Raw genomic sequence first — 14,093 nt, 5'->3', positions numbered from 1 at the left:
TGCCAGAGAGAGCATAACAGTCCGCAATGCAGCGGGAGATCCAGTGGGAGAGACGTTGCGAAGAGCACTGTGGCCAAAAGGGAGCTGAGAATGGGCATGCCACTGACGTATTAGCCCTGAGGCCAGAGGAGAGGGATTGTTGAGGGTGGATGTGCTTGGTTCGTACCACAGACACATCACTAACAGTAAGAGAGCTGAGAAGGGGAATGCCACAAGCACAGGGTGGGGGGATGCAGAATAGATCCCATCAGCGCAGGCTGCAGCCTTGCACCCAAGACCAAGTGGGGGACTGGGAACAAGCAGTCTCAATGCCTGCCATAGACACAGAGCCCCGAGACTGAGGGTTGGGATGTCCAAATGGGGGTGTGTGGGGGGGGGGGGGAGGGATAGCTCAGTGGTTTGAGCATTGGCCTGCTAAACCCAGGGTTGTGAGTTCAATCCTTGAGGGGGCCACTTAGGGATCTGGGGCAAAATCAGTACTTGGTCCTGCTAGTGAAGGCAGGGGGCTGGACTCAATAACCTTTCAAGGTCCCTTCCAGTTCTAGGAGATAGGATATCTCCATTATTATTAAAAAAAAAATAAAAAAAATTCTGGAGCGTTCCTTCCCGCACATTCCTGCTGTTCAGGGTGGGTGGGTGGGTTGGTTGGGGGGGGAGGGAGAGAGGAGCTCTAAATTCCTTCGCCACCCGCTTCTCCGGGGGCTCAGCTGCTAGCTTCAGCCATCTCTTTTTCCCATGTCACTGAAAGCTGAAGTACAGTCAAATCCATTGACAGCATGAATGGTGACACAAGACACACGTCTGTTCCCCATTCCCTAGCTACGCTGTGCATGGGAACGAATCTCTTCTTTGGGCCAACTCCAGTTTTGAAATAGAATTCATCTACCCCAAGAACAGAGCAATGTCTTGGGCACGTAGATGCAACCTCTGAGTCCAAGCTCTGCATTAGCACCCAGTTTACTCCAAGTGTTTGCTTTGCATCAGCAATGTGCAAAAACCATGCGCGAATCTGCTTCCTCGTGATCTGCCTCAAGTTCTGGTATTGCAGAATGGTGGCCTGGCACTACTTTCACTGCTCGTGAGAGGTCGTGAAACCCACCAGCAAGGTATGCTTCAGCATCAAGCAACAAACTCTGTTCACACTTCACGATCCAGTCACTGAGGAGGAAGTTTGCAATGTTAGATTTGTTCTTTGAATGTGATGAGCTCTTCAAGCGTTGGTTTGGTAATGGTGTTAACACAGTGGGGTTTCAAACTTCTTGCATTTGGACATTCCTCCCATAGGCTTGCTCACCAGATTTGATTGAGTCTTCATCTGCATAGTTGTCACCAACAGCAGCAGTGAATTGACATGTTAGTCTAGGGATAATGTTTAGCAGCTGATCAAGCAGCTCGCCAAAAGTTTTGCACTTGGCAGTATCAGTGCACACCATCTGCAGAAGGATCAGGAGGTCAATAATAGCTAACGTTGGCTAACTCAACCATTGACAGATTTTTCTCCAGCCAAGACAATGTGTTGCTCTTTTGGGTCTTTCTTAGAGATCCATCCAAGTTGAAGAGGGAAAGTGGGACAGGTGCCAGGACATACTTCATCAAACCCTGGATATCAACATCTCTGAACTGGGCAATACCTGTCAGCTTGCTGACTATCAATAGTTATTGATTGTGCTGTCTGCGTCTTCTTTTGTTCATCTGTTTTGTTGAGTTTACCAAACAATTTGAGATGATGCCTTTTCATGGAATCAAAGAGGCCTGCCTCACCCCTTTGCAGCCTATTGGTTACAAGCTGCTTCATTCCTTGTGTGCCATTCTCTCTTATCACACACAAACTTCGTGCAGTTTCAAGTGTGGGCCACAGAAAATGTTGCAATGTTCACAAGCGGCTTTCTATTGTCTGGGCTTCTTCCAGGTTCAGTGCAACACGGATTTGTCATTCTTTCAGTCACGGCTTTTATAATATCTTGGCCAGCAGTTTCATTTGCAGCCAGGCACTTTGGGGCAGCTTCTTTGTGGAACTCTGTTGCTGAAGGTTGTATTCCACCCGTTTGTTTGGCCATAGTTGTTACAGCTGCCTTAAAATGTGCAGTCAGGTATTCCCTGGTCAGAGCCTTATCCTTTGTGCAAAGATGCTGATGCTTCCCACGGTCCTTGTTGAGAGACTGCTCTATGGCCATATCATACCATACACCTCTGAAGGCTCTGGCAGTCCAGTATACTGCTTCTTGACTATTAACCAGGGCATGATACATCTCCTCTGCCAGAAGTCTGGCTTCTGCTACATTTTACACAATCCCATCTAGCCCAGTTCATATGACCACACTGGATATTAAGTGGAATCATCTCTGCAAATGTCTTAAGCTCCATGGACTTGTTATTTTTTATTTTTGCTGCTATGAAATCTATCAGTAAAAAGGAGAAATCTGCTATATAGTTTTTCCAGAACAGAAATATATCTAAACAGTTTTTTCCTTGGGTAACATAAGTGTCCATGAGTTGGTGGAATGATGGTTCATAAGGCCTGAAAGATCATTCTGTGCTTCCACTCTGGTTCCTATATGTGCCTTCTCCACATCTTCAAATGCTTTAGTTCATGTTCAAGCTTTCTCTAAGATGCATCTCTTTGCATCTTTTGGGAGAACATCGTTGTTCATGGAATCACTAAGTTCCATCCATTTCAAGCAACTCATTACCTCACTCATAAGTTTGTGGATTCTAACACCATGGTTATATGCTTCTCCTCTTAAAGCATGGCTGATGACTGAAGCATCATGGATGCTGACTTCCACATGGGTGTCTTGAAACTCACTTTCCTGCATTACACTGCCTGTATGACCTATGAAATTCTTTGCATGATGCATGCCTTCCATCTCAAGGTGATCATTGTCAAATTCATTGTGATTCCTCCATTTAATCAACTGTGCTTTGCAGTAGATTCCTTCATCATATGCGTTACAGGTTCAGTCCTGGCCCAGAGAGCGACATGTATCTTGAAAATATTTCATTGTGGCGTACACCATGTTAACAGCAGTTGCTGGTGCAGGAGTCTTTGGACTTTTTCTCAAATCCGTCCACTCTACAAATAATGACAAATTTTTTGCATTATCAGTTGTATTTAGAAGCTTTCTACCAATTTCGGTCAAAATTAGACTGTTTCTTCGAGTTGTGGTCCTTTTTTGTGATTTTTACAATTCTTTCAGATAGAATTCCCGACAACATTTAAACATTACATGACAGAGAAAAACTGCACCATTTCTAGCATCTACATCCACTCTGGTGAGGACCACCCGATATGTGCCTAACGTGATAGCAATGACATTTTTCTAACTGATGGGTTAGCCTAACTGATTAAGACTTGTTTTTAAATCTGGTTGATAGACTATAGAAACTGCCTATTCATTGCACTCAGGCTGTTAAACAGTCTTTCAGTTGCTGTGGAACTGGCCTGGAATTGAACCAACAACCTACAAATTAAAGGTGCTAGAGGCTGTTACTAGTCTCCCATACCGTCCAGAACAGTGGTCCATCTAGACCAGTATCCTGTCTTCTGGCAGTGGCCAATGCCGGATGCTTCAGAGTGAATGACCAGAACAGGGCAATTTATCAAGTGTTCCTCCCTCTGTCATCCAGTCGCAACTTCTGGCAATGCACCCAGTCAATCTGGGCAGAGTTGAAATTCCCCATTAATATTGGGTTTTCTGTTTCTGTAGACTCTCTAATCTCCTTGAGCATTTCATAGTCACTGTCACCATCCTTGGTCAGGAGCTCAGTAATATATTCCTACTGCTATACTGTGCCAATCAAGTATTATTCAAGCATCAGAGGGGTAGCTATGTTAGTCTGGATCTGTAAAAAGCGACAAAGGTTCCGGTGGCACCTTATAGACTAACAGAACTAGCCAACTACAAAAGCAGTTTCTCCTCCCTTGGTGTTCACACCTCAACTGCTAGAAGAGGGCCTCATCCTCCCTGATTGAACTAACCTCGTTATCTCTAGACTGATTCTTGCCTGCATATTATATCTCCCTCTGGAAATTTCCACCACATGCTTCTGACGAAGTGGGTATTCACCCACAAAAGCTTATGCTCCAATACTTCTGTTAGTCTACAAGGTGCCACAGGACCCTTTGTCGCTTATTCAAGCATGCAATTTCTAGTCATGGAGATCCTGTGATACAGTTTGATTCATTTAAGATTTTTACTGTATTTGACTCTATGCTTTCTTTCACATGTAGTGCCACTCCCCCACCAGCACGACCTACATTGTCATTTCTGTATATGTTGTACCCTGTTATTACTGGGCCCTATTGATTATCATCATTCCACCAAGTTTCTGTGATGCCTGTTATATCAATATCCTCATTTAATACCAGGCACTCAAGTTCACCCATCTTAATATTTAGACTTCAAGCACTGGAATACAAACACTTAAAAATTTGTCAATATTGAATGGGACTCTTTCATTTGACTGTTTCTCCACAGTTCCTACCTGTACTTTATCAGCTTCTATCCTCTCCTGTTTACTAGGATATAGAGCATCCCCTTTAATAAATCCTTGCCTAAGTGATGTCTGTCCGAACCGTGTGCTCCTCTGCACCTGTCGACTTTCCTCCAGCCCTTAGTTTAAAAACTTCTCTGTGACCTTTTTAATTTTACATGCCAGCAATCTGGTTCCATTTTGGTTTAGTTGGAGCCCATCCTTCCTGTATAGGCTCCTTCTTTCACAAAAGGTTCCCCAGTTCCTCATAAACCTAAATCCCTCCTCCAAACACCATCATCTCATCCACGCATTGATACCCTGCAGTTCTGCCTGTCCAACTGGCCCTGCACATGGAACTGGAAACATTTCAGAGAATGCTACCATGGAGGTCCTGGATTTTAATCTCTTGCCTGGGAGCCTAAATTGGCCTCCAGGATCTCTCTATCTTTCCCCATGTCTCTGTGTAGCTACAGTGCTCCTTCCCAGAACTGCACATAAGTCTGTCTAGATATCTCATGAGATCCACAACCTTTGCATCTGACAGGCAGTTCTTGCATTTCTCCCGGTTGTAACAAATCCAACTATCTTTCTTTCTAATGATCGAATCCTCCATTACTATTACCTTGCTCTTCCTAATAACTGAGGTCCCTTCCCCTGGAGGGGTATCCTCAGTGAGAGAGGATACCATGACATCATTTGGAAGGAGGGTCTCATCTATGTACTTCTCTCTCTCCAGTTCAGCCACTCTCAAGAGCCCGTACGTGGTCTTTGAGGGCCTTGAGTTGCTTGCACTGAATGCAGACATATGCCACCTGTCCACAAGGCAGGTAATCGTATGTGCTGCATTCATTGCAATAAACCGGATAGTCCCCACTCTGCTGCTAGACTTCTGCCTGCATTATTTTGACTCTTGCAGGGTTTTTTGTTTATTTTTTGGGGTTGTGTTGTTTATTGGCCTAAGTTTAGAGTGTGTTTTTTAGGTGTATCTGGCTCTCCCACTCCTTTAAACTCCCCCATAAAACTCACCTGTTCACTAGCTCCTCTGGTTGTTTAAGAGCTGGCTTTTTAAGCCCCTGTTTTCCCTGAGTTAGCCGTGGCCTCTTGTCAAGGGATCCTAAAGGCAGTAGAGATTAATGGATGGATGGCTACTGCCTTGTTAGGAAGCTCTGAGTCTTGCCTAGCACCCAGCCCCACCAACAGACAACACTACAATCTTCAGTCAAGCAGGCACACGGCAAGCAAGCACGCAACAAATAAGCTACCATTCAAACTCACGCCAAGGATCTCATCGTCGCTCCTCACAAAACTCCCCTGGTTGCTGCTCCTGTTTGTTATCTCTCAGTAGATCTCCGAGTGCTTCACAATCTTTTAATAGTACCCCTAGGAGGTAGGGAAAAATTATTATCCCCATTTTACAGATGGGGAACTGAGCCACAGAGAGGCTAAGTGACTTGGCCAAGGTCACACAGAAAGTTTGTGGTAGTGCAGGGAATTGAAGTGGTCTGTCTCATCTTGTAGGAGAGAGCACTGACTACTAGGCCATCCTCTCTCTTTGGTGGTAGCTTATGTACAATTCCAGGGCAAAATGGCATTTGCCCCTAGTAGGTGACTTTTTGTACAAGTTACACAAGCTTAAAAACATGGCATGCAAAGCAGAGTTACACAACAGAGAGCGGGCCACACAGCTGGCACCCACAACCCTGAGAGGGTAGAGAGTGAGTCACTGAAGAACGTCCAGATGAATGAACAAAAGGTAATTGATTTCTTAATGGGGAGGGGGGGAAGAACTTTATGTAAAGCCAGATGCACATGGTGGCAATTGCATGGTGAATATTCCCTGCAGACACTGTCCTTGGCAGCCCTGCAAGATGAAAGATAGCTTGCGAGAACAATTTCTCCAATGTATTGGGTATAAACAGGCTTCCCTTTCATATCCAGCGTGCCCTTTGCCTTGTTCCGGTTTCATGACCCCTGAACCTATTTGCTGCGAGTACTCCCTGGCAGGCTCCTCTTCTGCTGGAGAATTGTCTCTTAAACAGTCCCAGTGACAGGGTAGGAGGCCAAGCCATTATGATCCACACTTAAGGCCTGTTCTCTAGGATGCACCTTCAGCATTCTGTCACAGGAAAGTGGCCAGATTCGATGGTCTTTGCCCCGCTTTTTGCCTATTCTTGGTGTCTGAAAACCCACAGAGCCCCAGATGCCTTCTTTGCACGTGAGTAGTAGCACAATAAGGATCTGTGCTTGGATGCCACAGTGAGGGATGCATTAGATAGAGCTCAGAGGGGTTCATTTGGTTAATAGTTCAGTGCCACTAGCAGCTGTCAGGGATTCTGAAGTTGCAGCCTCCAGTATGTGCTCTGTATGCAGACAATGATAGTGGATCCCACCCATGTAAAGAATCATGCCCTGAAACATGGGCTGTTCCTGCCTGTGGTTAAAAATACTTCTCTAAAGAGGTCTTGTGGTTAAAGCACTGGACTGTGACTCAAGAGATCTGGTTGCATTTCCTTGCTGTGCCACAGACATTGAGGAAAACATCTTTCTTCTTTGTGCCTCAGTTCCCCCTCTGTAAAATGAGGATAATACTTCCTTTCTTCTACCCTTTGTCCTTTCTATTTAGACTCTAAGCTCTTGCGGGCAGAGATTCTCTCTGTGTGTATGTACAGCACCTAGCACTATGGGCCCCAGTCTCAGTTTATGACAGCGTTACTGTAAATATAACAAAATCTTCATTCTGCTACATTTTTTATCAGATCCCTTCTGATTTATCCTGTAATGGGCCTTCAGACACTCTGTTTTTTCTCCCAGCTCTTATCTCTATGGTCCCATTATGAGGCATCTAATAAACTGGCAACATTTGCTGCTCTAAATGCTCATCAAGAACAAGACTTTCACTGTTAACTCACAAATACTGAAGGGCGTATGTTTTCAAAAGTAACTAGTGGTTTTGGGTGCCTGACTCGAGTTGCCATAAATGGCCCCGAGTTTCAGAAAATGCTGAGTACCCACACTCTAAAAATCAGGCCTCTGTGAGGCCATAAGGCCTAGGGTGACCAGATGTCCCAATTTTATAGGGACAGTCCCGATTTTGGGGTCTTTTTCTTATATAGGCTCCTATTATCCCCTGCCCTGATTTTTCACACTTGCTGTCTGGTCACCCTAAGGCCTAGTGATAGAGCCGGGGACTGAGACTCAGGAGACATGGGCTCGGTTTCCATCTCTGCTGTCACTGGGCTGCTGGGTGACCTTGGGCAAGTCACTTCACTGCTCTGTGCCTCAGTTTCCCCATCTGTAAAATGGATCATGATACTGACCCTTGAGAGCTCCTGATGAAAAGCTCTATATAAGAGGTAGGTGGTGGTATCATTATTAAGGTTTCTCAAGCTGGGCACGCAAAATCACCAGTGGCTTGTGAAAACTTAGGTCATAGATAAGATAATGGCAGGCAGTGGTAGCATGAGTACTTCTGAGGGAGCTCTTAACCAGGCAATCTTGTCTAATGACGCTGATCTAAGCTGGTCCCTCAAGCATGAGATGCCGTGGAAATGGGAATTGTATGGTTGTCATCTCATCAGCAAATCTACATTTCATACGCAGCACTGACCTCGTTTTTTACATCGTTTTTTTCCACTAGCAGGGGGTGGCCATTTGTCCATACCAATGAAATGTTAACATTTGAATACACTCCAGGATACTGGAGATACTGCAAACAAGGGGTGGGGGTAGCTTGGGGTAACAGAGGCAGAATTTTGTTTCAGATAAAATTTTTGGCCAAACCATACAGTTTGTGTTGGTTCAGATTTCACCAGCCTTAATTCTGGGGCATTTATAGCACCTGGCCTCATCTAATTTGTTGTAACAAATAGATTGGGTTGGGTTCTAACAGCAGGATAGAATGGGACAGTTGCGATGCTAATCCAGTATCCTGCCTCTGTCAGGGGCCACTATCAGCTACGCCAGAGGAAGATGTAAGAAATCCTGCTGTAGTTATGGCATAATGTCCCTAGGAGCAAGTTATCTCCCTGTTCTCCCTTAATTAGAAGGATGGCAGGGCCCCCACAGAGAGGTTGGAGATGCATGTTGCTCTGCTGGCATTGTGATGCTTACAGCTGTCCTGTTGGTGTCTTTCTGCCCCATAGGCACCGTGGTCTATGGTGAGCCCATCACAGCAAGCTTGGGGACCGATGGATCTCATTACTGGAGTAAGAACTGGGTCAAGGCTGCAGCCTTTGTCACCTCCCCACCACTGAGCCCTGACCCAACCACTCCTGATTTTCTCAACTCCCTGCTGGCTTGGTGAGTAGACGAGGCTGCGTTTTCATAGAACATGCTGCCTAAGCACGTTACGCATTCTCTGCTAGTGGGTGGTCACCAAAGATAACTTCCTGGTGCTGCCTGCTAACAGAGTTCCAGCTTTAGCTCAAGGGGGAGAGTGCTGTGCGATGATGCAGAAGGTCCTGGGCTCTCTGAGGACATGAGTTGTTAATTTGCTGTGAAGATAAAGTAATTGTCCCCTCCTGTTTGGGTTTCAGCGGAGACCTGCAGGTAACTGGCAGTGCCCACTGCACCTTCAACACTGCCCAGAAAGCTGTTGGAAAGGACAACTTTACCTTGATCCCTGAAGGAACCAATGGGACTGAAGAAAGAATGTCCATCATCTGGGATAAGGCTGTGGTATGTCACTCAGGGGTCTGATTCCCATCTGTTCTCTAGTTGACGTGGTCAGTTACATGGTTGGGTTACATTTTGTTGGGCCCCTCCCACCCCTCACCCCCTTTTTTTTTGATGTCCCTGTTTAGCCTCTAAAAAGGGCACTAACAAAAAAAAGTGAAAGTGATTTTTAAAACAGAATCTAGTGAATGTTGTCTGCCTCTGTCTAGAGGTGGATCACCCACCTTTGCACCTTCCCACTTCTGGGCTGCTATTGGGGTGTGGAGTGAGTTATAGCAGCACTTGCTCTGAGCACCCTTAATAGCTGCTTACAGGCTGCTTTGTAGCCTAGAAGTGCCAGTGTAGAGCACGCTGGTGACTCTTCCTCTGGTCCCTTGCATGTTTCCTCTGGCCCTGCCCCAACAATGCCACTATGCCAGGGCTGCACAGGAGTTGAATGTAGGGTCCTAGATATCCCTTCTCAGGGGGCTGAATCAGAGACTAAAATCTGGCTCAAAATTCTCCAGCCCTCATCGAGGAAATGTAATTCTTTCCACCTGTATTCTCTCTGTGTTGCCTCCGATTCCTCATCTGTAAACTGTCTAATAAACTGATCCCACAGGCACATTGTGTGCTGCTTGATTAAGATTTGCACTGCTATAGGGATGCAGTGTGGCCTAGTGAATAGTGCACTGGATTCAGACTTGGGAAACACAGGTGCTCTGCAACTGATTCATTGGGTAACCTTGGGCAGGCCACTTGCCCTCTGTGTGCCTTAGTTTCCCCATCTGTAAAATGGGGATAATAGCAGTGACCTCCTTTTTTTTTTTCAAGTGTTTTGAGATCTACTGCTAATAAGAACGAGGCATTTTTACATCTTTGAAGGAAAGATAGTAACAGAGCTTGGTTGTTACAATTAATAAGTAATGTTGTCTGTACAAAGCCAGCCCCCTCCTCCATCCAATGGTAACAAATCTCTGTCTAGCACAAGGCCCTTAGGAATCTCCTTTCAGCAGGAGGTGCTATTAGCTAGTTGCTGTTAGTGCAGGTTTGTGCTTTGCTAATGCAGTGATTTCTTTGCTCCTTCACCAGGTGACTGGTAAAATGGATGAGAACCAGTTCGTAGCTGTGACCAGCACCAACGCTGCTAAGATCTTCAACCTGTACCCACGGAAGGGCCGCATCGCTGTGGGCTCGGACGCTGACCTTGTCATCTGGGATCCTGACAGTATCAAAACAATCTCTGCCAAGACTCATAACATAGTGAGTACCTTTTGCAGCTGAGCCCTGCCTACCCTCCCTTCTGCACCGAGCTACAGCCGGCCTGCTGTAGTACAGAGGCTTCCCACGGTTAGGTCGATGGAAGAATTCTTCCACTGACATAGTCGCATCTACACAAGGGGTTAGGTTGACCTAACTACAGTGCTCCAGGTGTGAAAATTCTCACCTCCCTAGGCAACGTAGCCAGGTTGAGCTAATTTTTTTTAAGTCTAGACCAGGCCTCTGTAGCCGAGCACTATGCATAGTGCGAATTCTAGTCTGGCGTTCTCCATAATGTGCCTTACAGCTCCCTCTGATGAAAGGTAATTGAGTGTGTTTGATGCACACCTGATTCTGATGCATGATCCCTCCTTGGCACTCCAGGGGAAGATGAAAAATCTGCCATAAAGCCCCATCCTTCACACTTACATCCACCGTTACAATTTACTCTCCTGTAGAGTCCTACTGAGACCATGCACCCCATGTGCACACTGCCACAGCAGCACCCTTAGTGTGAAGGAGCAAATAAGTGTTTACTGGCCCACGAACATAGGACTAGGAACACTGGTTTCACACTTAGGACGGTCTGCATTCTGGGGATCATTTTTCAGCTAATAAATGATGCAATGTCTTTTTTTGGGTGGGGAGGGAGGAAGTGTTCAATTTAAACCTAAGATGAGCACAGTTATGAGCTGATTTTTGAGACTTAAGTTTTGCCAATGACCCCTAGTCATTATAGTGGGCGGAATCAGACGTCTGGATCCAAGCGGACTCTTGAACTTTGGAGAGTTTGAATGACAGATTCACATTTTGCAGACTGAACTCCTCTCAGTTAAAAACGCAGCCTAGTTTAACCAGGAGCTTTTCCGCTGGCTGCAGGATTTCTGTGTCTTGTGTGATTCAAAGGGTTAGACTAGATGAATGAGAGTAGTTCCTTCTGGCCTGAAAGTCTATGGGCCAGATTGTCAGCTGGAATAAATCAGCAGAGCTCTACTGATACTATATTAATTTACAGCAGCCGAGAGTCCTATGCATCCTTAAGCATGCGCTCCAGCAGTTGACTAAGTAGGTCTCATATTCGAAATGAGACAGTGTGGACCACTATCAGCAGGCAGGGCCCGCTGAAGTTCCCCCTGACCCTGCAGTAGGGCAGGAGAGAGAGAACAACCACTGTGTGGGTCTGTTTACAACTGGTGTAGCTGCTGGCTAAAAACTTGGGGAATGTTTCCTTGGAAAAACCTCCTTGTGCTTTTCCCATGAATGGCTTTATTCACTCCACTGCTGAAGCAGCAAAATTTTCCTACACAGATTGGATCCCCTGGGTACATTAACAAAGGCTTTTTAAAAATAAGTTTGGCTGGCTTTTGTGTTCCTTAACGCTATCTAACTTGGTAAGTGGGCTATTAACTTCATTATGGTGGATGAAAGATCCTATATAAAACAAAGCTTACAAGGACTGAGTGGATCAAGAGATGGTTATAAGGGGCTGGATCAAGTCCTGCTTCGGTTGGTAGCATGTGAAAATTCTTGCCATCTGATGGCTTTTTTTTGGTCTATGTGATACAAGTATGGTGGGTTCCCAAAAGGCATGGGTCCATATCACAAAACACACAGGACCTGATTTACTAGGATTTACACCAGTATAATCAGGATTAACTCAATCCAATTAGCCAGTGCCATCAGAGTTAGGGTAGTATACAGCCAGTATAGAGCAGAGGAGAATTAGGCCCACACTGGAGAGAGTTTCAGAAAACTCAACTGATTTAGGAGCACAAGTCCCCTTGATTTTCAACAGGACCAATGCACCTTACTTACTAGGGTGCGTTTGTGAATTTCTGGCTTTGTTGGCTGTCAAGCACTCAGTGAGTGACCCTCTTCCCGAAGATGGCCTCTCAATATCAGCTTAAAGCATGTTTGTGGGACTGCCCTATCAGCCCTGCAGCTGGAGGACCTCAGGCCCACCTCCTTAGAGGTAATTCGGTGTCTAACTCCCATTGAAATCCATGGGAGTTAGGTGCCTAAATCCCTTTGATAATCTGGACCGCATTGTCTCAGGCTGCTAGTCCAATACCTCTCAAAAGCTACCTTTTAAAACCCCAAGAAAGGAGAGACTTCAACTGAAGACAAACAGCACAAACCACTAACTTGTAGGCAACAAATATCTAATTTTCATGCAGGTATCTACCCATCCAGACAGAGATCCTGTCACTGTCCAGATAGGTACAAGCAATACCTAAAATAGACATTCATTTCTAAATAGCATGTTTATCACCCCAAAAGTCTCCCAGGTTTCATTAATATTTTCTATATTACAATACCACTTAGAGGCTGCAGTTGGAAGATCAAATCCCCCATCATGGTAGGTGCTGTATAAACATGAAGTAAAGAGGTGACCCTTGCCTTAAAGGCTTCCACACTTGGTTATAAAAAGATGGATGGGTGGAGGAAAGAGGATGAGGTTGTAGGGAGACTCTTTAGATGGTTGTCATCCCTTATTTGGGTTACAGTAGCAACTGGAAGCCCCAGCCCATTCCCATTGTACTACTTGCTGTATAGACTTTAGGCCCTGGTGAACGGTGACTGCTGTGTATTGTACATGATTGTAATGCTCTTCTGTTTATCTTGCCCCTCCCAGTTGCATCTTAACATAAGACTAAGCTTTCCAGGTCAGGGACTTGCCCTACATAGCATCTGTTAGTTATTTTGCATCCGTAGCACCTTTTATGCACTTGGCGATGGAGGCAAAAGTGATACAAGTGCAGAATTATTAGCATCCTTTATTTTAAAGGAACATTTTATTAAAAGATAAAACCAAAGCTGGTTTGAAACTCAAGAGAAGCTATTACGGCTGCAGAACCAGAGCTAGTGATTATGGGGCACCAGTTTGTTCTGTTGTTTTTAAATGTTAGAGCAACACGCATTTTCCAGGATTTCGCAGCTGTGCCACTCTCTGGCAAGGAAACATTAAAGCTAGAGAGGGAAACTGTTGTGCTTGGAACTAACCTAAGTCCTGAGCTTTTATCCTAGCTCTCTTCTGGGCAATCGCAATGTTTTTCAGACTGGATCCCATTTGCTTTTTGGTTTAACCTCCATTCTAATTGTAGCACTACACTCAAACACACTTAAGGAGCAGACTCCATCATTAACTCCGCAAAAGTGACTTGGAGCAAGTTGCTATCTCTCCCCTCTCCTCTCCGATGATCACAAGAATACCTGTTCCCAAATAACATATTAGTAGAGCCTTTCATGCCAGTACAGGTAAGGGGTGGAGCATCTACTAGTGGTTCTTCTGGAACGCCTGTTTGTCGTCTCCTCCCCGATCAAATATTTCAAATCCCATTAATTGAGAATGTGCAATCCTATTAGAGTAAAATAAGATTGGCCTAGTCCCTGACTCAACCAAAATGTTGACACAAACACCATTTTGTAAACCTCAATTTAGCTTTAATCTGATTAGGATTAGATTTTTTTTTTAAACCATCACTGAGCAGTGTATGTTTGCTTCTACTCTATGTATTAGTGACTCAAAGGTGTTTCCAATTGTTTGACTGCACATGGTTCATTCTTAAGCGTTCAAAACACCAAATAACTGAACTTAGCCATTTTATTGTCTAAAGACAAAACAGTACAATAGGAAAGAGCAACATCAATGTCCTCCTCCTGGGGAGCAAATTCTCACAGCCTGTTCACCTTAGACAGAAGAT

The 14,093-nt window shown here is 45.1% G+C and overlaps 1 protein-coding gene across 4 annotated transcripts in view; it reads left to right on the top strand.

Annotated features, from left to right (window-relative positions):
- The window catches only part of DPYSL2 (dihydropyrimidinase like 2), a 91,650-nt gene that overhangs the window by 67,769 nt on the left and 9,788 nt on the right, over positions 1 to 14,093 (top strand). For all 4 annotated transcript variants that reach the window (XM_024212159.3, XM_024212158.3, XM_024212161.3 and 1 more), the window contains exons 9-11: positions 8,619 to 8,775; positions 9,012 to 9,153; positions 10,222 to 10,392. In XM_024212159.3, the coding sequence (XP_024067927.1) occupies positions 8,619 to 8,775; positions 9,012 to 9,153; positions 10,222 to 10,392 (470 nt within the window). The remainder of the gene's footprint in view (positions 1 to 8,618; positions 8,776 to 9,011; positions 9,154 to 10,221; positions 10,393 to 14,093) is intronic.

Source organism: Terrapene carolina, unplaced genomic scaffold (assembly GCF_002925995.2).
Source record: "Terrapene carolina triunguis isolate 2854851 unplaced genomic scaffold, T_m_triunguis-2.0 Scaffold53, whole genome shotgun sequence".
NCBI lineage: Eukaryota > Metazoa > Chordata > Testudines > Emydidae > Terrapene > Terrapene triunguis.
This window is presented reverse-complemented; position numbering and strand designations above follow the sequence as displayed.